The sequence below is a fragment of the Molothrus aeneus genome, chromosome 2 (genome assembly GCF_037042795.1).
Source record: "Molothrus aeneus isolate 106 chromosome 2, BPBGC_Maene_1.0, whole genome shotgun sequence".
Classification (NCBI taxonomy): Eukaryota; Metazoa; Chordata; class Aves; order Passeriformes; family Icteridae; genus Molothrus; species Molothrus aeneus.
In genome coordinates, this window is record NC_089647.1 from 42,086,638 (window position 1) to 42,109,337 (window position 22,700).

Here is a 22,700-nt window from a genome sequence, read left to right on the forward strand (position 1 = left end):
CAGGTTTTGTTATGCAGACATTGAAAATAAGAGGAATTTTCTGAAAAATAACGTGTGTTAATGAAAACAGTCACAAAAAGTGAGTCTCAGAGTAAAACATACACCTTCAAAATTTCCCTACAATTGAAGCAATGACTCAAAAGAAAGTGAAGAGGCTCTGGAAGACAGCTCTCCCAGCACATACCAATGTAGTTAGCACATGTAATTGCCTATAGTTATTGGAGAAGCAAAAAAGTATAAATAAATATAAATAAAAATCAATTTAAAAGATATATTTTAGTAGGATTAAATTAACATCTGTTTGAAATAGTTTTATATCAAAACTGAAAATGCTATGTCTTCTGGTATCTTCAGTCTTTTAAAGTTTTTTTGTGCTCAATGAATGCTCACATGAAGCTTTAATAGAATTTTCTTCAAAACGCACAGTCCAACATATTTTTTCAGAATGGTATTCTTTTGAATATGTTGGTATAGGACCAAAAGAAGCAGAACAGCAGAGGAACTTGAAAATTTTACAAGAGGACATCTGGTTTTCCCCCCGCTGTACCAAAGTAGGGAACGGAAATGGCATAGCATGGGAAAGAAGCACATTAACAGTGAGAAAGAGCAGGCAGTCCACAGATTCTTCTTTCATGCAGGTTTACACCAATTTGGAGAAGGGGCCTGTGGCCCATCAGAGCTGCAGACGTAGTGATGCAAGTGTAAACACTCTGGCACAGAACACAACGAAATTAAGCAGGTCTGTGTATCACTGACTAGCTGAGAGTAAAGACCAAAGGGGTTACCTTAATCGGGCTTCCATCTGGAGTAAGAACCTCTTCTGAAAGCTCCATCATCTTCAGTGCCATCAGGGCAATGGCTTTGGCATGACTAAGGCTTTTCTTATGGAGCCCTGCTGCAACGCAGTACGCATCACCTATTGTTTCCACCTGCAGCAATCAGAGAAACCCAGAATTATGGTGTGATAATGAGAGGGGAACTCTGCCATTAGGGCTGCAATCAAATAGCATTGCTTAAAACATGTGAGCAAAACACCCATAAATAAGCAATTAGACAAAAGAGCATAATTACTGAGTCTGCAAACAGGTACAGTGAAAACCCTACAAGCAACAGCAGAGTGGTTTATCACCTAATAACCAAAGAAGATTGTCTAGAACAGTGTATGGTGTCAGCTGAGATATGACAACATTCTCCCACAGCAGTAACACAGAAAATTGCATTTTCCTAAATGAGAAATCACTTGCAGCTTCATTTTATACTATCCTGGCTGAGTTTGCTGTTCGGTAAGAGCAGCGCCACATAATTATAATTCGTAATTAGTATTTGATATGCTAGAAAATTATATCAGGAAGAGAATAAGAAAAAGCAAAACATCACCATAAAAAACAGTGAAGACTAACTTCTCATTAGTGGGTAACTCTTCCTGGTATAATTTATGAAGAGATGCTATTGCTACAGAGTTTTGCCTGCACATTTGTCCCTTATTTTCAAATAAGAACTGATGTCTCTCTCTACCATGCAGGATGTCTTACTCTGCATTCCCTACCTGCAGCCATGAAATTCAGCAGACAGAGCCTGCTGGTTTCTTCAGGCAGGCCTTATTGCTCTCTTATCCTGATTTGCTTTAAAAAGAGCTGGCCCCCAGGAGGAAGTGGGAGCAAAATGAATTGCAGCAGCCCTCTGGCTCTGGATAAAGGCAGTCTGAGAAACACTGCAGCCCTCTAGGCCTGCAGCTTTATTTACAGCATTGTGTTTTGCAGTCTGTTTGCTCACACTTCTGTAACATTCTCACACAAAATCTATTAACGTGAGCTCAAGCAGACCTCAAGGATTAGTTTAGTTTTTGTGACATAACTAATCTGGCTTTCATTCTGCACACAACACTACAGGAATGCCAGAAAATGCTTCAGGAAAGACTAGAGTGAGAAGAAAGCAAGCACTGAGAAAGCAGTTATTCGGAGAATAAATATAGCTGATTCATCTCTCTGCAGAGAATCTACTAAGTAGTAGGCCTGGATCTTCTCCGGTTAATTTCCTGTGATAAACTGATAAACTGGAAACAGTATCTCAATACTAATAATACCTGAATTAGTAAGCATCACATGTAAATGTACCCAGAGCATGAACTTGGAACAGGTTGAGCAAATACTTCCCACCACCAAACTTAATCTCCTGCAAGCCCATTGTGAAGTTTGCCACCTTAACCCTTCTGGCTGATTGTGCAGGAGAATGTAGATATAGATAAGAAGCTGAAGGTTTCTCCTGAGCTGAGACAATCATTAGAGATCCTTCAATACCTTTGAAAGCTCCTAATAGTACTTGTATATAGAACAAAACACGTAGGGAGCAATCAATACTGCCGTCTGCCTGTTTGCCATATCTCAGGATGTCTGTCCACAAGCAGCAGACACTACCAATGCTCTGCAGTTTAGGAGTTTGTTTTTCCAAAGATAAATGGGTGGGCAAGAATATATCCATGGCTGGTGAAAAATGTAGAAACTGGGAAAAAAGACAAACAAGCACAGTGAGAAGTATCAGAAGTTAAAAAGACAGTCTGGAAGAAATACATGTTTAAAAATACTCTAAATTGGAAGGAAGCATTAGCAGAAATCCATTGTCATTCTTTAATATCATGAATAAATATCAGTAGGAATAGACTCAAAGGGCTTACTACAGAAAGAGCTGAGTCTGTGATGTCAAATACAAAAATTAAATACAAATTCTGCTCCTTGTTGAATGTCCCAATTTCAGAATTGCTTTTCCACTAAAGCTGGTTGCATAGATGTGGGATCATATACTGTTCCTGCAGTGTTCAGACAAAGCTACTTCTTTTGTTAGCTTCTTCCCCCTTGGAAATTTCCATAGCTGTAATTTAACAGCTAAATTCCACACACTGAATGTACTGTACTACCAGAAAAACGGGACTGAAGCTGCCTCACATTCATCTTTATACAAAAACAAAAACTGTAATAATGCCATTACTCTTTAAAGTGCTTGTCCCTATGGAGTTCATCTGACAGCAATACTGGAGAAGCAGGGGAAGGACTACGACTGCTTAGACTGACCTGGTAGTTTAAACTGGATGTGATGAGTACTGACAGGTCTGTCTAATGATTTATCATTCTGTAACCCTGTTTTCAGTCACTTCTAGGGTCCTCCTCAACTAAGCATTTAAGCTGAAATTTTTATTACGAGTACCTCGACAAAACTTTAACCTTGGTTCCATCCTTTTTCAAAACCAGATTTGACAAATCTTCCAAAAGTTCCAGGAGTTCTTGTATTTCAGATTGTCCATGGCATTTGCATTTGGTCCACTTGTATGGAGTCATTAAATCATTGAATGGTTTTGGTTGGGACACTTCAAGATTATCTAATTTCAACTCCCCTGCCATGGACAGGGACACCTTCCACTAAACCAAGTTGCTCAGAGCCCCATACAACCTGGCCTTGAACACTTCCAGGGATGGGGCACCCACAGCTCCTGTGGGCCTGTTTCAGTGTCTCAACACCTTCATGGTGAAGAATTTCTTCCTTATATCAAATACCATCACTTTTGGTTCACAACCAACAACTGTTGTCCTGTAACAATAGGCCTTGGTAAAATGTCTCTCTCCATCTTTCTTATAAGCCCCATTTATACATCAAAGGTCACAACAAGATCTTTTCTAGGTGGAACAACCCAACTCTCTCAGCCTGACTCCTCTCTCCTTCACTCTCCTTCACTCCAACTCTCTCCTTCACAGGAGAGGTGCTCTAGCCCTCTGGTCCTTTTTGTGGCCGTCGTCTGGACTTGCTCTAAGACATACATGTCCCTTTCTTGCTTAGGGCACCAGAGCTGGATGCAGCACTGCAGGTGGGGTCTCACCAGAGCAGAGCAGGAATCACCTGCCTTGACCTACTGGACACATTTTCTTTTGATACATCCCAGAGTATGGTTGGCTGTCTTTGGCTGCAAGTACACATTGCTGACTCATGTCTAAGTTTTCATCTACCAATACTCCCAAGTCCTTCTTCAGAGGGATGGTCTCAATCCATTCATCCACCAGTCTGCACAAATACCAGAGATTGCCCTGACCCAGATGCAGAACCTTCACTTGGCCTAGCTGAATCTCACAAGGGTATATAAGGACATTAAAATAGAGACTGTAACAAGAGTGATACACCACACTTCAGAATTTCAGGCTGGGCCCTTGAATGAGTCAGATGCACACAGGGAAGAAGGGAATTTCTCTTGTCTCAGCTGAGGAGTAGCAATTGGACTAGAAATACAAAGTACTGCTCATAGCTTGCTCCAAAGTATTGCCTGGGTAGATCATGAAACGTGCACACCAGAGAGCAACCTACTCCATAAATATGCAATGCCAATAGGATTAAAAGAAAAGGCAGGCACTACTCAAAGTGTCTAAAAATTGCTGCACTCAGATCTATTTGATTCACTTTGAGATGATGATATACAGCAATAAAACTCCAGAGGAAATCTCTACCATGTGATAAACTAGATTCAGAGTTTTTGACTTTGTAATGTGACTTTTAAGATGCATTACTAGTAGTATATTCGTTTTTTATATTCTTCCTAGATACATATGCAGGAAAAGATATTTTGCTTTCAATCGTTTAAGACTGGAATGCCTTATGCTGCTTCTTTAAAAAAGTGAAATATATTCTCTTCTAAATATTAAAGCCGTTTTTGCAGATGACTGACAGTTTACCATTAATAAGACTTAGGGGTTGGTTTTTTTTGTTTGTAATTAAACTATAGTTTCTTACTGCTCCTAATAGTTATAGCTACACACTGATTGCCTGGCCAACTGTTACGAACTTTTCATCCCTTTTCACTGATTTACACTTACCATAACAAGCTTCACTGGAGTTTTCATTAATTGGGAATTAATACACAGTACCAATGAAAAGAAGTTGAACTTGGATTTCAAGAAAAAGACCAGTTTCTAAAAACTGCATAACAGAATTTTTATTCTTAACTAACAAATGAAGAATCCAGGAAACTTTGCAGCTACTTACACTGCTATACAAAAGCCTCCTCTAAAGCCTTCTTTAACTCTCAAGTCACTGGAACTGTCCAAATGTTTTCCAGTCAGGCCCTCAAAAAATCTTATATTAAAATTAATAATTAGTTGAAGTGTTGTGTACTCTACAGTTCAGGAAAACTTTCTAGACTGGTATCCCAACACTGCTGAATACTGAAGAGTGATAATGCATCTAACTGCAGCAGGAAGCAAAGACCTCCTGCTTTCAAGAAGTCATTTTCTAGATAGCCAGCTTCTGTTAGTCCTCAGTAGATACTGTATGCCTGCTTTAGATGTGAACAGTAATTTTTACAGAGGGTGGACCCTATAATAATTGTCTTACAGTCACTTATCCTTAATTCATAACCATTTGAGATGAAATATGATTTGCAGATCAATTCAGTAGCACAGAAGTCAAAACGTAATTCCTCCAAATCTAAAGTACCAGAGAAAAGAGATTAATAACCTGATCCCTGGGCAACTCCAACAGGTCTCTTCCAACTATCAGTAGCTAAAACTTATGCTGTCTTTTGTTATTAAACTGAGAAACTGGAAGTTTTAGCCAAATGATGTTCATGGATATAAAGTCAGGGTGTTCTTTCAGTGACAGTTTTTAATGGAAAATGTGGTGCACTGATGTAACATCCCTCCTTTGCATCCTTCATCCTAAATTCATGAATATGCACCAGTCATTAACTTTCTGAACTTCTAGAGGTAACAAAAAACTGACGCGTCACACTTCATTTCACAGAGTGTCATACATGGGGCAGAGATACCTTTTTTTTAAGTGAAACCCGAAATAGCAGGCTGAAGATTTTTCACCTAAAATACTCAGGAATTCAAACATTCAATTCTAATGAGTCCTACTCAGAACCTTTTACAAAGCACAGCTTGGAAATAAACATAAAAAACGTAATTGCACGGGTCACTCTGTGGCAATTCTAATCTGAAATTTCTACTGCAATCAGAAATATTAAATACATTGAAAGAAGTAGCTGGAGGGAGAATAGGCTGTAGTTTTAGTCCTGTCTCTCTCAGCAGGTTTCCTGTGAATACCTAATATATAATTTGTATTAGAACTATTACAATGGAGTACTCACTACTATTTTTTTCAGGTAAGAGACATAAATAAGTCTGAGTGCAGTTTGTGTGTTTTTAATGGGTTAAATTATACTCATATCAATCAGGCTTCTTTGTTTACATTCAAAATGAAATGCATACCAAAAATGGGTCTGAAAATTCAAAAGTTTCTGTCTTTTTTCAGGAATAAAACCTACCTTTAACAGTATGTCTTTTGTAGATCCTTCACCTTCCTCTGAAGGGTACTTATGTACTATTGTTTTCATCTCTAAAATACTCACAGGGCTGCATACATATTTATTATCTCACTCGTAAGGGTTGTAATATTTAGTACCCATTTAACCTAAAATAATTTATATCACTGTCCTTTAGAGCCTGTTCAATGGTGTTTTTTTAAAAAATAAATTGGAAATAAAAATCGAGACTGCTTTCCAGTTCAGGACGAAGAATTACAGAATATTCCTGCTACACACAGACGACCAGAATATAGGATTACTTTGGAAAGCAAGTATGTAAGAATTGCATATCAAATGTTTGTTAAAGGTTTCTCTTCATTGAAAAAAGGGTCATGTTTGAGGAAAAATATATTTTTTACATATATATATGGGTAATCTATATAAGTGTATCATACACATAAAGTTTAGATAGAATAACCAGACTTAGATATTCTTTAGCCATGTCTTGATTTCTTACCCTTCTTTTTATAGAGTAACAGATGTTTCTTCCAATTGAATTGAGTTTCCATATGCATCAAATCCTGCTTGTGGTCTCCCCCCTTTTCTGCTATTTTAATCACCAGAAATATTTATTTCTGCTTAAGTAAGTACATGTTCCTAATCACTGTAATTTTAAGTTGGCAAGGAAACTTGGAATATTAAACAATTTTTCTATGCTCCACACCCTGTTTACAGACACAGTGTACAAAGTGTATATGCTATGTTTAGCTGAAGAGAAGATCATTACTAAATGGTTTCTTATCACATATGAGTAATCTGCCAATAGCCTGAAACTATCCTACTGCTGGGAGATACTCTATAAAATGTTATTTTGTAAAACTGAAATAATAACAAACAGCAGTTGCAATTATATCAGTTTCCTCTTAAAGAGCTTGAGAGTGAAGAAAACAGAAATAATGAGCAGGGAAAGAGGTAATGCTTTAGCTAATTGCAGTTTAATGTTCTTCTGTTCATCACTTAACCATTCTCTCTGAGAAAACTAACTTTTCTAGTTTGTTTGTGGGTCATTTTTTAACCTGCACTGAAGAGCATTATTGTCCATCTTAACCTGCCTCTCCTTCTACCCTATGCATGTTTACCTTCTCCAACAAAAATACAGACACAGTGTTCTCGGTGCATAAAATGTTTACTGAACAGTTAACACTTTTCAAAACACAGTATATTGAAAAAAATCTAGAATTTTAAAATATATTTGACTTTTATAACAAAACCTGTGGGGCTTTTTTCCTGATAATAACATTATTTGCACCTGCATCAGCCTATAAATGGGCGAGACAGGTCAATTGTCAATTTGCTCTAGGGCTGGGCTGCCATCATGAGTGACTTGCACAGGCAGGGTGAATTGGAAGCATATGAAATTCAGTAAGGACATGTGCAAAGTCCTGTCCCTAGGAAAGAATTTCTCTGGAACTGATACAGCTAACTTCCTGAAGAGCGGCTCTTTGGGAGAGACCCTGGGGGTCTTGCTGGGCTGCAAATGTCACATGGGCCAGCAATCAGTCCTGGGAACAAAGAAGGCCAATGACATTCTGCATGTATGAACAGAGGCCAGGGAAGTGCCAATCACCCCCCACTCAGCACTTGTTAGACTCAGATACCATCTATATATCTATATCCACTTTGGGGGTCCTGAGTGCAAGACAGAGATTGATAAACTTGATCCAACTCATTGGGGCCAGCAAGATGGGGGCTGGAGCACCTGGGAAAACGGGCTGGGAGAGCTGAGCTTGTCCAGACTGCAGCAGACATGGTTTCATGGCACTTGAGGGGACACAAATGGGCTTTCCACAGTGGTGGAGGGTGAGAGAGCAATAGAAAAAATGAAATCAGCATCCTTATGAATTAGGAAACAGGGAAACCTGTGAAACTTACTGACAACAAGGTCTTACTCAGATAAAAAGAAGCTTTTTAAAGCAATCAAGCATCTGCAGACAGTGAAGATTCTCATAGATACTTCAGCAAACATGGGGATAAGGAACATAATCTTTTTATTTTAGGTGGTAAATCTCAAAATGAAAATGCTATAAAGAAATTTGCTGTATGAGCCTGACATTTCATAAGTAGCTCACAAAGCATCTTTTATTTCTTCAGGCAACCACATTCAGTACAAGTGCAGACCATTATAATGCACTATTTTGGCAGATTCTAAGATAATCCAAGCTGTAACTATATGGTATTCCCTGTTCTCAAATATAGCCATTAATTATGTTACTAATTGTTTCAGTGGGACTGAGCAATGACGAGGTGTTTTGACAACAATCATCACATTCATTCATATAACGTATAGAAATTCAGGCTTTGAATTAATCACTTAAGTGTTCTAAGGAACTCTATTGAGAGACAACAGAATATCTATGCCAGTGGCAATGGGAGTTACTCCAGTGGCACTATAACAAAAATCAAGGAAGGTAGGAATAACTTGAGTGGATACTGATTGTATGAGAGAAATTAAAATGCAGAAAAAATTCCTTTAGCCCAGTTAAAATACACTCTGTGCATTAACTATAACATGGCATCAAACTATAACATTATTAAATAACCATAAAACACATGAAAAGTAGATGGCACTAGCAGAAAGAAGCAGTATTTCAGCTGCAGCTCAATCTTACAGACTGTAAGATGTAGATGTAACAGCTGTAATCTACACAGGTGAGATTCAGTTCATCTAACCAGAAATATGTCTAATATAGCAATTTGAATATGAGCTATTCACTCTCAATTCTCTTCATAATCAATGAACCCAATGGGAACTCTTTCAGTTACCAGACCTGTGCTAAGAACCTCCTTCATAAACAAAAGTCTAACACTTAAAAACATTCAGACTTACCCTATAAAATCAAACATTCCTCTGTTGACTGTGAGGATAAGTCTAATTATTGACTCTATGCTAAAAGAAGCATATTTTCACCTCTACCTCAGAACTGTAGAAAAGGAAGAATTAACAAGACTATGTGAAGAGGCAGAAGGGCAGATTGAACCTCTGAAGGTCACAGAGGCAGGTCAATTTTAAAAGAAGGACATGGCAAGTTCTGCAAAATCAAATAGTCCTTTAGGAAAGCTGATCTCTAGATTGTCAGAGGAACCAGTGGAAAAACCTTCTACACTCTACATATCAGTTTCCTTTCCAGTCTTTGATATTAATCCAGAAAAGCATTTATTGGAGGTATAAACCTTAAGTGATTCTTATGATGACCTTAACAGCAAAATCAAAGCCTTCTAGTATATTATTTTGATTTGAAGACCTGGATTGTGTTTCTTAATGAGCAAAGTCAAAGTTCTATGTGCACTCTTCAGCCTAGACTTACTGGAGCACATCTAAGCTTCCTCCACACCCAGGCTGCATTTCCATGGTAGCATATAAATATTAAAGGTGATGATTTTATAAGTTTCATCCCAGCATGAGGCCAAAATTCAGGATATGAATGAACACTGGAAATTATCAGGGCCTACAGTAAAGACCTATGCTTTCACACAATATTCATTATCCTGTTTATCCATATTTCATTCCATCTGCAAGACTCAATTACACATTACCTCAAAACTATGTATTTCTTTTATGAAAGCTGAAATGTCTTCCTTCTAAAGAATACAGTCAAATTCAGCCTTAAGATGAAATTCTTGCAAGTCTAACTGTAAAGGAAACCTTTGAAGTTATTAGTATCTCCCAAAGGCTTTTCTTTCCTCTGTTTTCTGCCCTAAGTTGTACAGCAGGAGAATAAGGAAAAGCTTGTGGTACATGGCAACATGGTGCTTCAGACTTTTCATTTGGGCTTCATTATTCCCGTCCATGACTTCTAGTCCAGCAGCAAACAGGCCAGCTTTTAACTGGTATGGGACAAAAACTGAAGAAAATGGAGATTCTCTCCTTTTTAGTTTTAAGTCAGCAATCTCAGCACTCATCACAGGAACAATTTATTTGATATTCATATTCTACCTTAAGATTTCATTGACATCTCCCATATTTCCTTCTACCCAAATCATTCTCACAGTATCTCTGCAGATCAGTCATAACCTTACAATGTTCTCATTCACGATGGAGCTCACATTACCAAGCATCAGTCACACAAAAAGGAAGCTTTAATTCAGTATACTCATCTATACTCTTTCTATACTAACTGAAGAGAAAAATGAATTTTCAAGGCACGACGCTTTCCATCCTGAATTCTGTAAATCTCTTTTTTCCCATTTACTACAGCAGGATGCAAATGTGTGTGTCTTTGCTTAATTGCCTGCATCCATGCCCAGACTGTCATTTGATATGCAATACCCCTCCCATGTTGTCACCAGCATGCTTTTCTGGGCATTGCCTGAAAAACAGGCTTATGTGGGCCACAGGCTTAGTTTGTGAGACTCCCAGAAGGCTCTAGGGGAGCTCTGTGCCTTTGAAAGTGCAGCACAGTGGGCATGTTCCTGCTCCCACAGCGTACCCCAAGCCAGGAGAAGGACTGCACGTGTGCTCACTGCTAGTGCTATGATACCATTGGTCAGCACAACAGGAAGATCCTGCTTAGCTCAGAAAGTCCTGGGTCTGGCCATGCATATTTTGGCATGCAGGTCAGGGGATGTTTTCAATCACTAAGTGCAGGGAGAGCAGATGTGAAGTATTTTGGACAGCTTATGGTAGAAAGACTTGAACAAGTCATTTAATCTAAAACACAGATTCTAAGGAAAGACATAACAAATAAACATGCTGGAGGGAAACCAGATAAGGCTATTTCCCTGAGACATTAAGTGTGTGTGCTCTTTCTCTGGAGGTGGTGTAAGTGCAGTTCAAAAAAGCCTCCTCTGAGCTTGGACTCAGGTCAGTAGGTATTCTTGATCCTGAGGTAGGTCCACATTTCTGTCTACATTGCAACGAGTGAATACTGTCCTTTTTCAAATGAAACAAAATCTATTTGGTTTTGTGCTGTTTCTGAATACAAATTAAGGCCTAATTATGTTTACATTTTGAAGTTTTCTCTAAGTTTTTTCTACTGCAAAGATTTGCCAGCAAAGCTTTGAAACAGTTGAATTTTGCAACACTGCTTAAGCTTAACAATATCCATCAGCATACAGCACTATTTATAGATTTCCAAATCTCTGGTATATTATAAAAAACTTTCTGCTTTGGAAAGTATTATAAAGTTTTCAAGACGGGATCTGAGAACGCAATTGCTTTCAAAGATTGTCCTTCAGTTTTTCTTAGTGTTTCACTCTCTTAGCTTCTGTCTCTAATGTTTTCAAAATCAATTCCTAGGCAGTGAAATCTTGTGCCCAAGTTTCAAGGTAACTTTGCAACACTTTTATGACATGACATTCCGTTTTTAGAAATACTCAAGGAAAACACCTCCCATGTGAGAAGGGAGGGATTATAGGCATCTACCTATGAAGTTCAGAACTCTGTTCTTCTTGTAAAGCTCATTTTTCAAAAGAAGTCACTTCCTATAAAACCAAGCTCCTTTCCCAGGAGCCTAATTAAGAAGCAATTGCTCTTACCAGGCCTGAGGGCATCTTATTTTTAGTGAATTTAATGATGTTACACACTGGCAAGTTCAGGAGCATTTTGCAGGAAGAGCTGTGTTTGAACTCTTTCTAAAGCACCTACTTAGCAGTCTTAAGCACAGATCTTTCAGTATGCAATATATGGAGAAACTCTTTCATCTACATTGTAATTCAGAGTGTTACTTCCTTTACAGAAGAAAAAAGGCAAACAGTACTTGCCATGTAGAATTATTACCTAGTATGTTAAAAGAGGGGTTTTCTTTCAGTAGTTAAGAGTCATGCCAGAAGACTTGCAGTCTACATGACACCAGCATCAGATTTGCACACAACAGCCACGGAATACAAAATTCATAGTGTATAAATGATTTCTCTCTTCTGTAGGCAAATATGAAACTGCAAAAATCAGACCAATTACCTCTGATGAACAGAAAACTTCCTGGCTGGCATTCTGCCTATTGCGATATCAAAGTGCAGAACTACTTAACAAAACAAGAAAATATTAAAATAATCATGTATGACCCAAGAAACACATTTCAGTTTAATCTGATCGTCCTTCTCCCACTGGAAGTGTGGTCTTAATTTGCCAGAGGTATCCCCAGTATTTAAACTCCTAGTGAACCAGAACATCCTCCTCAAGGTTATGCAGGCTTTAATTTATGCGTCCTGAAATTCCTATGTCATCCACTTTCTATAAACTTACTTAAGTATCCTCCATGTTAATTGAAATAATTTAATAAATTAAGGTACAGTTATGAATGGTATTTGCATGAATGAAAATGTTGCATCTTGGTACATGATAGTCCAGCCAGACTGCTTAAAAATGAAAAGGGCCAAAGCAGATGGAAAGTGAAATTAATTTTCTCCAGTCCCTCAGAAGTACTAAAATTTAGAAGGTGGAAAAACTGGACAGAATAAAACAAAGGACATAGCATCTATGTGCTGCAAGAGGGAATGCCCTTGGCCATGCTTCCTGTCTGGCCACAGTATGTGGGCTGGCTCCTCAGTTTGGAGCAGGGAGGACACCCCTCTTGGTCCTATTCAAGTTAAAGCTTATAGCCAGGCTTCACATACAAACTGAGCACTTGGAAAGTGCTCACAGGACCTGTAAGCTGGACACAGACTCTAAGGCTCCCATGCAACTTGAGAGAAATGGACCAGGGCAGGTACAAACAAAAGTGTGCATTCCAGATGAGAGAAAAGTGAAAGGAGAGAGACCAAAAAAAGAAAAAAAAAAGAAGGAACTATATACAACTATGGTATTAGTGAAGAAGTAGAGAAGTAGTTGTATACAGAAACAGAAGTCCTAGGCTCTTTAGAGGATTCTTGGGTGATGTATCGCAGGAGAACATGCACAGATTGCACAGATGTTTTAGTGCTTTGTGCAGGGCTGTGTGTTTATAAAGCAAAGAATAACTCTTCTGGATCCTGAGTGTCTGTTTGCTTCATTTGCAGATCTCCCTGAAGACAGAAAGTGTAAATCGTCCACAAGGCTGGAGAAAAATATATGCTTAAAGTAATGAGAAGTCTTAAAATATTCTTGAGTTCTTGGGTGGTGTTACACCAGATCTGCAGGGAAAATCCATGGAACATTTTCTGTTTCTTTTTTTTTCCCTTAGGGTTTTTTTCCCCTTAACCCAAGAACACTTCTGAGTTCCCCAAAGAGAAAGCTGCCCTGGCTTTGCTCTAACTTCATACTGGAGTGACACATGCCAGCGTGCCAGGAAGTCCAGGTACAGGCAAAGACTTCAAGGAGCAGAAAGTGTCATAGCCAGCTCAGAGACAGGAGAAAGAAGGTTCAGGAACCCTCCATGGTGGGACCCAAACAGAGCAGTGTGCTGAAGGCAGCTCTACCAGGCTGGGTGGACTGCAGAGAGAGCGAGCTTCTGGGCTATGCAAATGTTTTTCTATTGCCCATTTTCATCTATTACACATTCAAAACCCACTGACTTTAGGCTATCAGGACGAAGCAACACCTAGTTCACTGGTAATCCTCAGAACTGCACCATTCCATTTTTATAAAAAGGTATCTTGTAATATTTTATGTGTTCTGTATTGCTCATGTAAGAGTATCACTATCATTTTATATAACTTAATTGCATTTCCTGCATTTTGCAAATGCCTAAGCTGAAGTTTAGAATTTTAAAACTTCTCAAAATGCCCATGTATTTGCACAGAACTTAAAAGGTTAAAGCTGGATGGAAAGATGGCAAAAAAAGTGGCCATAGATTTTACATGAAAACTTGGAAACTAAGTTTTTTAACTTATGAAACATAAAGCCTGGAAAACTTCAGAATAATCTGAAGCTCATGACTCTGCTAACTGAAGTATTCTTTAATCATTATAGCAGTGATAGTAAGGTTGAGAACATTTATTTGAGTACAAGTATGTACAACTACTTGTATTTGAGTACAAGACGTGTTAGTTCTCAAGAGGGGACAGTCATGGCACTGAGAATGTACTGATATTTTCTGTAAAATGAGTACAGATTTCTGCAACTTAAACTACCAGTACAGAAATGCAAAGTTATATTCTTAGAAAATGGGAGGTTAAAATTACATTTTAAATATAAACATTTTTCCATATAAACATTTTTCCATATAAACATTTTTCAAAACTGGTATCAGTCTTGAATGATTGCAAGAAAGTCCAGATTTCCCATCATTTTTTAGTCTTGGGTCTTTACAATGAGCAAACATAAAGGCTGTATACAGGATTAGGCATATAAAATCAGAAAATAAAGATGTAGCATACTAAGCGTATCATGTTGCCAGGAATAAAAACTCATGGAAGCTGCATGTGGTACTGCTTAGAGAGAGTGCCAGTTCAGCCAAATAATGAAACCAAAAAGAAAGCAGGAATCCACACAGCAAATTGGTGGATTCTGACTGTAAAATGAATGTATGACTGTCTTATATAAATAATCAATAAACTTTCAATTAAAATGTTTATGATGAAGATGTATAGCAAAGAAATTCTGGAAGCTGACCACAGTTCATTTTCAAAAAACATTTAGTACTCTCTGCTTAGACAAGGAAAGTGGGACTTAGGACTTCAGAGAAAGTGAAAATCTGTAAACGTCAGATAAAATCTATAATGTCTTCAAGGACAAATTCTGCTCTGTTTAGAGAAAGACAAAGAAACTAACACCTAGAGGATGAGGCCTGATTCTGCTCTGTTTGGCTTGACACTACCCAGCCATGCAGCCAAAAAAACATGCACGATAAATGCTGCCTTTACACAGTTAAAGGGTGAAGAGGGAAATGCTTTAGAAAGCAAACTGAGGGGGAAAGAGCTGAGAAAGTAAGCCTACAAAGGCAGAAGGACTCAACAAGAAACAAATATTGTAAATGAGCCAATGTCAAATACATATTACATGAAGGAGAAACAGAAGCTGTGGGAATCTTAAGCAGGGAAGATTTCAGACTGCAGGGTTAAGTCTAAATGCCAGAAGACATGGCTGCAGCATATCTAAATAGCTTGTTTGATAAAGAGATGGCTTAACTGAAGTACCATTTCCCAGTCCTTGGCTGATAAACAACAGGAACTCAGAGGCAGAGAAAAACAGGTCAAAAGAGGCCAAAAAGTACATATTTTACCCAAAGCCACAGCTTTCAAAATGTACTGAGATATCTCTCCCATGACTTCTGCTCCTGGAGTCCATGCTTTTACTTGCATGTCCACAAACACCAGCTTGCCAAGCATCTGCAGCTACACTGACCTGGACTGCACTCCCTGCTTGACTTTTTCTCCCACTCCTCAACCTCAAGCCAAATAAAATTAGCTCTGATAGTCAGCAGCCCCAGTTTCCAAATGCATGACCAGGTCTCAGTTCTTTCACCTCCTTGTTCTTCTATGATTATCATGAGCATGTCCCTCCTAATCTTTTCACCAAGGCTATATGTCAGCAGATTCTTTCCCAAGTTTCACTCTCTAAAACACAGATTCTTCTAGATTGCTAAAACTGTCACCCAGGCTCATAGCACCGCGCATCTCAATTACGGCAATGCTCTCCCTCAGCCTGGACAAATGCAATCTGTCATCATTGCTATCCATTCAAAATGCTGCTGTGAAATTCATCTTCTGAGCCCATCATCTGTCTGTGTCATTCTTACCTCTGCCTCCATCCATTGGATAAGCTTTCCCTACCTCATCAGTTATAGCTACTTACTTTAATTTCCAAGAAATTTCAAAGTCTAACTCATCACCCTTCAGCTCTCTCCAAGCATTTTCAGTTTGTATCCAAGAGCTTATTATGCTTGCCCTCTATGTCTGATGAGTTAAATGGGAGGATCTTTGTTCTTTCTGTGCCATATTTCTCTATAAACATCCCTGGATGAACAGCATGAGACAAATTAAATATATTACATTCATTGCCGGATTAGAAGCAGTGAGGCTCTGAACACAAAATTCTGTAACAGTAAAGCCGGGTAAATAATTTACAGCATGGAATATATTTATCGTATTTTACTTAATTTTCTGTTTACAAAATGGTGCATTTGGTATTCAGATGTGTCCACCAAATAATCTTTGCAAATTATTCTTGCCATACTGCTTAAAAACAAGCAAATTTTAAAATGTATGTATTTAGGTCACATGATATATTTCTGTAGCCGAGTTACACAAATATATCTTTGAGGTGGCCTGGGTACAAGTAGTGGTGATTAAGTATCTAAAAATCACTACCTGACAATAACTTATAACATCATAATTGTTGTGATGGTGATTATTCCTATGCATAAATATTCCTTCTTAGTGTTCTCACAGGACTCAACCAACCTTCTCTGTAGTCAGATCATAGAGTTTTGCATACTTTATATCCTATTCCCATGCAACCATAGTTTTCAACAAAGGATATTTTGAACGCTTCAAAACAGCTGAAATGAATCACCTGGGAACACAGTGAGTGAACACACAGCATGTGAATACACAGCATGTGAAGCAGGGTCACTATATATCCTCCTGACTCTGGGTTAGAAGTTCCTCAAGTCCTGTTCCTGAAGCTGAGCCATAATCCAGCGCAGCAACATTAGATGAACACAAACTGAGATCACACTCACCATCTTTTCTGACAGCACCACCACAACAGTTTTCAAATTAGGGCTGGTACCTTCCACTGCATTCATGTCCCAAGATGGCCTTTGGCTTGTGAGCATTAGGAAAACAAACCCCTAAACCAGGAGCCCAAAACTTCTTTCAGTGTACTTGTTTACTTTGGTAAACTGCCCTACCAACCTTTAGCTATACCATTTTCAGTTTTATCTGTGGTACATGCTGTAGCTTTTCAGCCATGATTATTATTTAGATAGGTAGTAATTATTTTTCAATTCCTTTTAAAGTGCATTAAAGGCTAGAAATTAAAGGAGCAGGACATTTTTGAGACCTTTTGCTTTACAGCCTATCAACAAATACTATATTAAATAGTTTGAAAATTGTTAGTTTGCAAACCTCAGGCATGTGATAAAGTCAATATATAATTTTACAACGGCATCTCTTTTCTTTTGTGCATTAACATATAAAAAGAGACTTGCTCTATTTCTTCTATCACAATATTAAAGGCATTCCATATACAAAACAGTCTGTAGGTTTCACAGGATAATTACACTGCTAATATCTTCAGTGCATTTATTAAATTCTACCTCCCCCTTTTTTTCTCTCAAATACATACTGGACACCAAATCTATTTAAGAGAAGTGAAGATGAGTTCTCTAAGAGTTCTCTAAGGGGACCAGCATGTGTGACATTTGCTTTGGAGCATGGCACACCAGCACCATGTCCCATTCATTACATTTACTATGCATAGACATCTGCTCTCCTCTTCCTGTTTTTCAGTGGAAGTTGAAGTTCCTTATAATAACTTTTTTTTAGTGAAAAAAGGAGCTCTGCTCCTTATGGAAAATTTTAGTTCTTTCAAGGGAAAGATAAATGCCTAAACCCTAAACCATTCAAGTTGAAAGTGAGTGCCTCCTAGGAGCTGAAGCCTGAGTTAGGATTCATCACTGTGCACTCCTTCACTTTTAGAATGCTGTGGCTGATGTGTCATCTGAAGGAAACCAGGCTATAATACAGGAGATGTGTATTTCTATAAGGAAATGGGAATATGATGCCTATATTCCCATGGGAGTACCATGATGACCGTTTCATATTGAAGCATTTGAGTTTCAATGGTCATATTTCAAACCTGGGTTTTTTTACACGTAAAATAAAAATTTTGCCTCCATATTTTTCTGAGAAAGGTCTGCAATTTAGGAAGAAAGCTACTGGGATTTTTTTCTGCCTTCATTTCAGTTATGTTTTGCTAGGTTAGGACTTGAGCTGTTACCTTGTAAATGTCAAGGAATCCACACTGGTGGTCGAAGCGCGTGTAGAGCTCGTTGAGCATGCTGATGACCTGCATGGGCGTGCACTGGGCACAGATGGCAGTGAAGCCAACAATGTCTGAGAAGAGCATGGTGACATCATCAAACTTCCTGGCCTGAACCTGCTGCCCCTGCCACAACTGCTGAGCCACCTCTTCAGGGAAAATAGAAATAAGGAGATCTACTGTCTTCTTTTTCTCCTCTTCCAGGGCTTGGTGTGTACATTCTAGCGTTGCCTTCAGCTTATCCATTCGTTTTTTCAAGCCATCCTGTGCCTTTGCTTGCTCCCCAACCAATATGACATCACGAGTAGCATCATGGATAGGTATGTCCGAAAGATGGAGGCCTCGGCCCATCAGCTCATCCAGCTTGTCCACACAGGGGGAACCCAGAAACAATATAGAGTTTGACTCTGGCACATGAATCATTTGTCCTTTAATTTCCATCACCTGTAAAACAAAAAAGAAAGGGTTCAGACAAGGGGAAAAATCAGCTTATAGATGTGGATCCTCGTTCTACTTTCTCTGTCTTTCCAGCTAAAACAATTAACTGTAGCCTTTTATATGGAAGCTTCTTGCACTCACCTACTCAAGTAATGAGACTCACAGTCTGCTCACCAAATTGAGTCAGGAAATAACCTAAACTGACACAAAAGTATTCCCAAATCAGATGTTGGATTTTTTTTCTACCCAATTAAATAAGAAAGAAATAATATGTATTCTCAGAGTGCTGTCTAAATAATGCTCCTAGATGTAGCTGGACTTACAAGCAAATTTCTGAGTTGTTCTTTCTCTGTTACTTAGTTATAAATTACAAAAAGCAAAAAAGGGAAGAGAAATTGCAACTGTCTGAAAGCAGGTTAGTGAAATGAAGGGCCTTCTGTTATTTTCCAGCAAAATATCTAATACAAGTCAATTGTGGCCATTTTATAGAGGAATCAAATAAAAATAGATGTGAAAAACAGCTCTATAAAATAACAAATGGCATGGAAATATCATACTAGTCCTCCTGTTTCCTGTTTTCCTTCTCATACATGCAGCAGAGTGGAAGGCTGGCACTCAGTTAGAATCTACAGATTTCTTGGTAACAGAGCTTCATCCAATTTGTATTTGTGGGATAGCAGAAGGTAGAGTAGGGAAGGAGCATCAGGTGGTTCATCACACTGGTTTATAGGTTTTGCATTTGCTTGTTAGATGTCTAGATGTTTTGAGCATTGTCCAAGGGTGGATATCACTGAGGCCATGGATTGTCACCTCTTGCTCCATGACAGCACTCAAGCACAAAACTGCCAGACTGAAATGGACACTGAAAACTAAATTAAATCAGACAAACTTTATCTCTTTGTAAATACAGCTTGCCATAGCCTCTCTCATGAAAAACAACCCCATTAATGTTTCCATTCCAGGACTGCACAAGGACCAGGGCAGTACTGTGCTAGGTGATCTAAAATACCCACAGATCTTACCCTGAGGATCTCACAGTCAACACAGGCACAACACACAAACCTTGTGCACCTAAGCAGTGTTAGGCACCATAATGCCTTGTATCTGTGTTTTCTATTCCACACAATATCAGAAAATGAAAAGGCCTCCCCCAGTCACCATTTCTTTCATCATGTAGCCATTTGCTTGCTGTCACATTATTCACTTATCATTTAATCCTCCTTCCATCCATAATCCTAGCAAGCAAAATAGAAAAACCTCCATCAGGGAATCCAGAGGTGTCTGTAATAATGATGTGATTTAAGTGTCCAGTGGTCTGAAAGCTCCTGCTGAGGTGACAGGTAATCCTACATGGTATTTCCATGTCTGGGGGACATTTTAGGAAGCACCTCTTTTAAACAGTTGTTTTTGCATAAGGTTTAAATAATATTTTTTTACATAATGCTGTCATTGTAAACTCTATGGCAACATGGGAATTGAGCCTATCCTGTCCCTATTGCCCTCTGCCTTCTCTGCTAGAAACCTAACATTCAGCTTCTGATATCAGCCAGGGAACTCAGCAAGTGAAAATAATAAATGCAAGTCATTAAAATTGTCAAATTTTCTAATTTATTTTCCTGCACACCTACTAATATTTACATTCATAAGCCTTGCTTTCTCAGCTTCACTCTGGGACATTCATCTCAGTGGGAAAGCTAGTCAGCAAACTACATGAGCTGATTTAATGCTCCATGGCTAAGTGTTCTTTTTCTACTTTTGAAACATGGCTCCCTGGGAAATAGGATGCTTTCTTCATGCATGCAGGCTCATGCTTTCAAAAGGGCACATGCAAAATTGTTTTGACTCTGAAGTACAAGTTGCCAAATATGAAATACATGGTACAGCATTTCTAAAGTCTCTTCCTATTTTGCTCCCCTGTGCCGGAGAGTTTTCTGTTTGTAGAGTTTCACTCTTGTGCAAAATAAAAGTATCTCATATTGCCTCTTCCATCACTTCCTCACTTGCCTCTTCCATCTCCAGGTGAAAACAAGGTGTTTTCAGCTCAGGAGGATAGAGAGAGTGTGACCACAGACCCTGGCTGAGCCAGCCTAGCCTGGGCTTGAGCTGCATGTCAGCAAGGCAAGGCACCTGGCTTGGAGGTGTGTTTCTCCTGTTAACCTGCTGTGAGACTAGAAGAAAATCAATGCATCCCCCTGTGCTCCCACTTCATCTCTGTCAATTTGAGGTGTTAAATTCTTTGATGCGATCACTGTCTGTGTTAATATATTGTGCCAACTTTCCCCGGGTGGACTTTTCTCAGGAAACACTGACTGTGTAAATAATGTACTAAATAGGCACTCTGGAGTCCTCTGCTCTGCTTCTGGGTAACCTCAGGCAAATTATCAATCCTGATTTCTTATGTGGCCTTTCAGTGCAGCAGGAACAATGCTATTGACCACCCTGTAAGACACTTGGAGATTTATGTGTGAAAAGCAATAAAAGACACACCATCCTGTAAAATGCCTAACTAATAATAACCAAGTGAGCATTTTGAGAAATTTCTGCAAAGATATTCTCTGGACAAAACTGATTAGCTTCCTAAAACTGTCAAAGGTTCAGTGATATTTTAGCTTTATCCCCTAAATTATCACATGTTCTGTTTAACAGGAATTGTTGATGTTTCCTATCACTTTGTTCATGTTACATTAGTGATTTTGTCATCCTGGTCCCTCTTGATGACTGATGGATGTTTTAGAAAATGGCCTGCCAGTCTCTTCAAGTTGCCAAAACAGGGAACAGGACAGCAGAAAAAAAACTGCCCCAGATTTCCTGGGGCAAAACACTAAGGTCTTGTAAAGAACAACAGTAGAGAAGAGTTAAGAATGCATCACTCTTATCAGCTTTTGCAAAGCCCTTTCCTTTCCAAAGAAGTTTCAGATATGATTCAGACACCTTCTAGCAGACTTCAGTCTGCAACTGTGATCCAGCATGACCTCCATCTCTTTTCTTTGATTTCTCATGCTTCTTATATTCTTCTTTTTTATCTAAAAATATAGCTCATGTTACAGGGTATCAGGTTTGCCTGAAGCTTGCCATAGTAAGTCACACTTCTGGGCACCTCCCCAAAGCTGGACAGCTTTACACCTGCACCATAAGCCTACAGGCAAGCAGGATGGCATCATCCATCTTCCTTGTAAGCAGGGAAAGATAGAAACATTCCTGTCATCAGTTTTATTTCATTACTGCTACATTTCATTGCCTTCCTGTCTCTTTAATTATATTCTCACTGAATAAAATGAGACTAATTCTACCATTTTCAGAGGCCATTCTCCTGATTTACAGGAGAATGGTGGTGCAAGAGAATGCTTTGAAAAGAGCAATAATATATATCATATTCTACAGTCTTATGTTGCAGTGAAATGACAGCGCAGCCTAAGTAGCTCTGGGATGAAAAACAAAAACCTATCACTGAAAGAAAGGGAGAGAATGGTTCCTGATTCCAGGGAGCTCTTTCAGTGTCTCTCCCCAAAGACCCAGCTCAGAAATACTGACAGATTCTAAAGCTGCTTGTTGGGAACATGGAGAGTCTCCAACTGAGCAGTGCACCACCAGCTCCTTCATTAGGTACACAACATCCAACCCTCTGCACAACCTCTGCGTACTCTGGATGCAAGCCACCCTAGGACCAAAAAGCTTATGAATCAAATGCCAAATCCACTGCCTAATCTTTAAGGAAAAGCACAGGGAAAAGTTTCACTGGTTGCACTGAGGTACGACGCTACTCCGTACAAAGATGTGTGTTTCGGAATAGTGATTGAGAGAAGGTGTACACATCTCCTCAAAAAGATTAAGGAAATACAGGATGGTATCCCTGAGAAATAACTGGGGGATTAAAAAGGATTTTCCTTCTAATTGGCCAGACCTTTTCTGCAGCCTCTGCAATACACAAATTTCAATGGAGCTGCTCCTTTGATTTTGATCAGTGTGTAAACTGATCAAAACTGTGATTATAGTCTTCTTTTTTTTTTAGTTTTATTAACTGGGATTAGGTTAGAAACTTACAGTGCTAGGCCATGTTTTCATACACAGTTGCACATCCAT

General features: G+C 38.8%; 1 protein-coding gene across 1 annotated transcript in view; it reads right to left on the minus strand.

The window, feature by feature from the left end:
- Positions 1-22,700, minus strand: part of GUCY1A2 (guanylate cyclase 1 soluble subunit alpha 2) — a 135,485-nt gene that overhangs the window by 41,501 nt on the left and 71,284 nt on the right. Inside the window, exons 5-6 of the mRNA XM_066570813.1 lie at positions 18,141-18,626; positions 786-929 (exon numbers count right to left, since the gene is read on the minus strand). Coding sequence (XP_066426910.1) covers positions 786-929; positions 18,141-18,626 — 630 coding nt within the window. The remainder of the gene's footprint in view (positions 1-785; positions 930-18,140; positions 18,627-22,700) is intronic.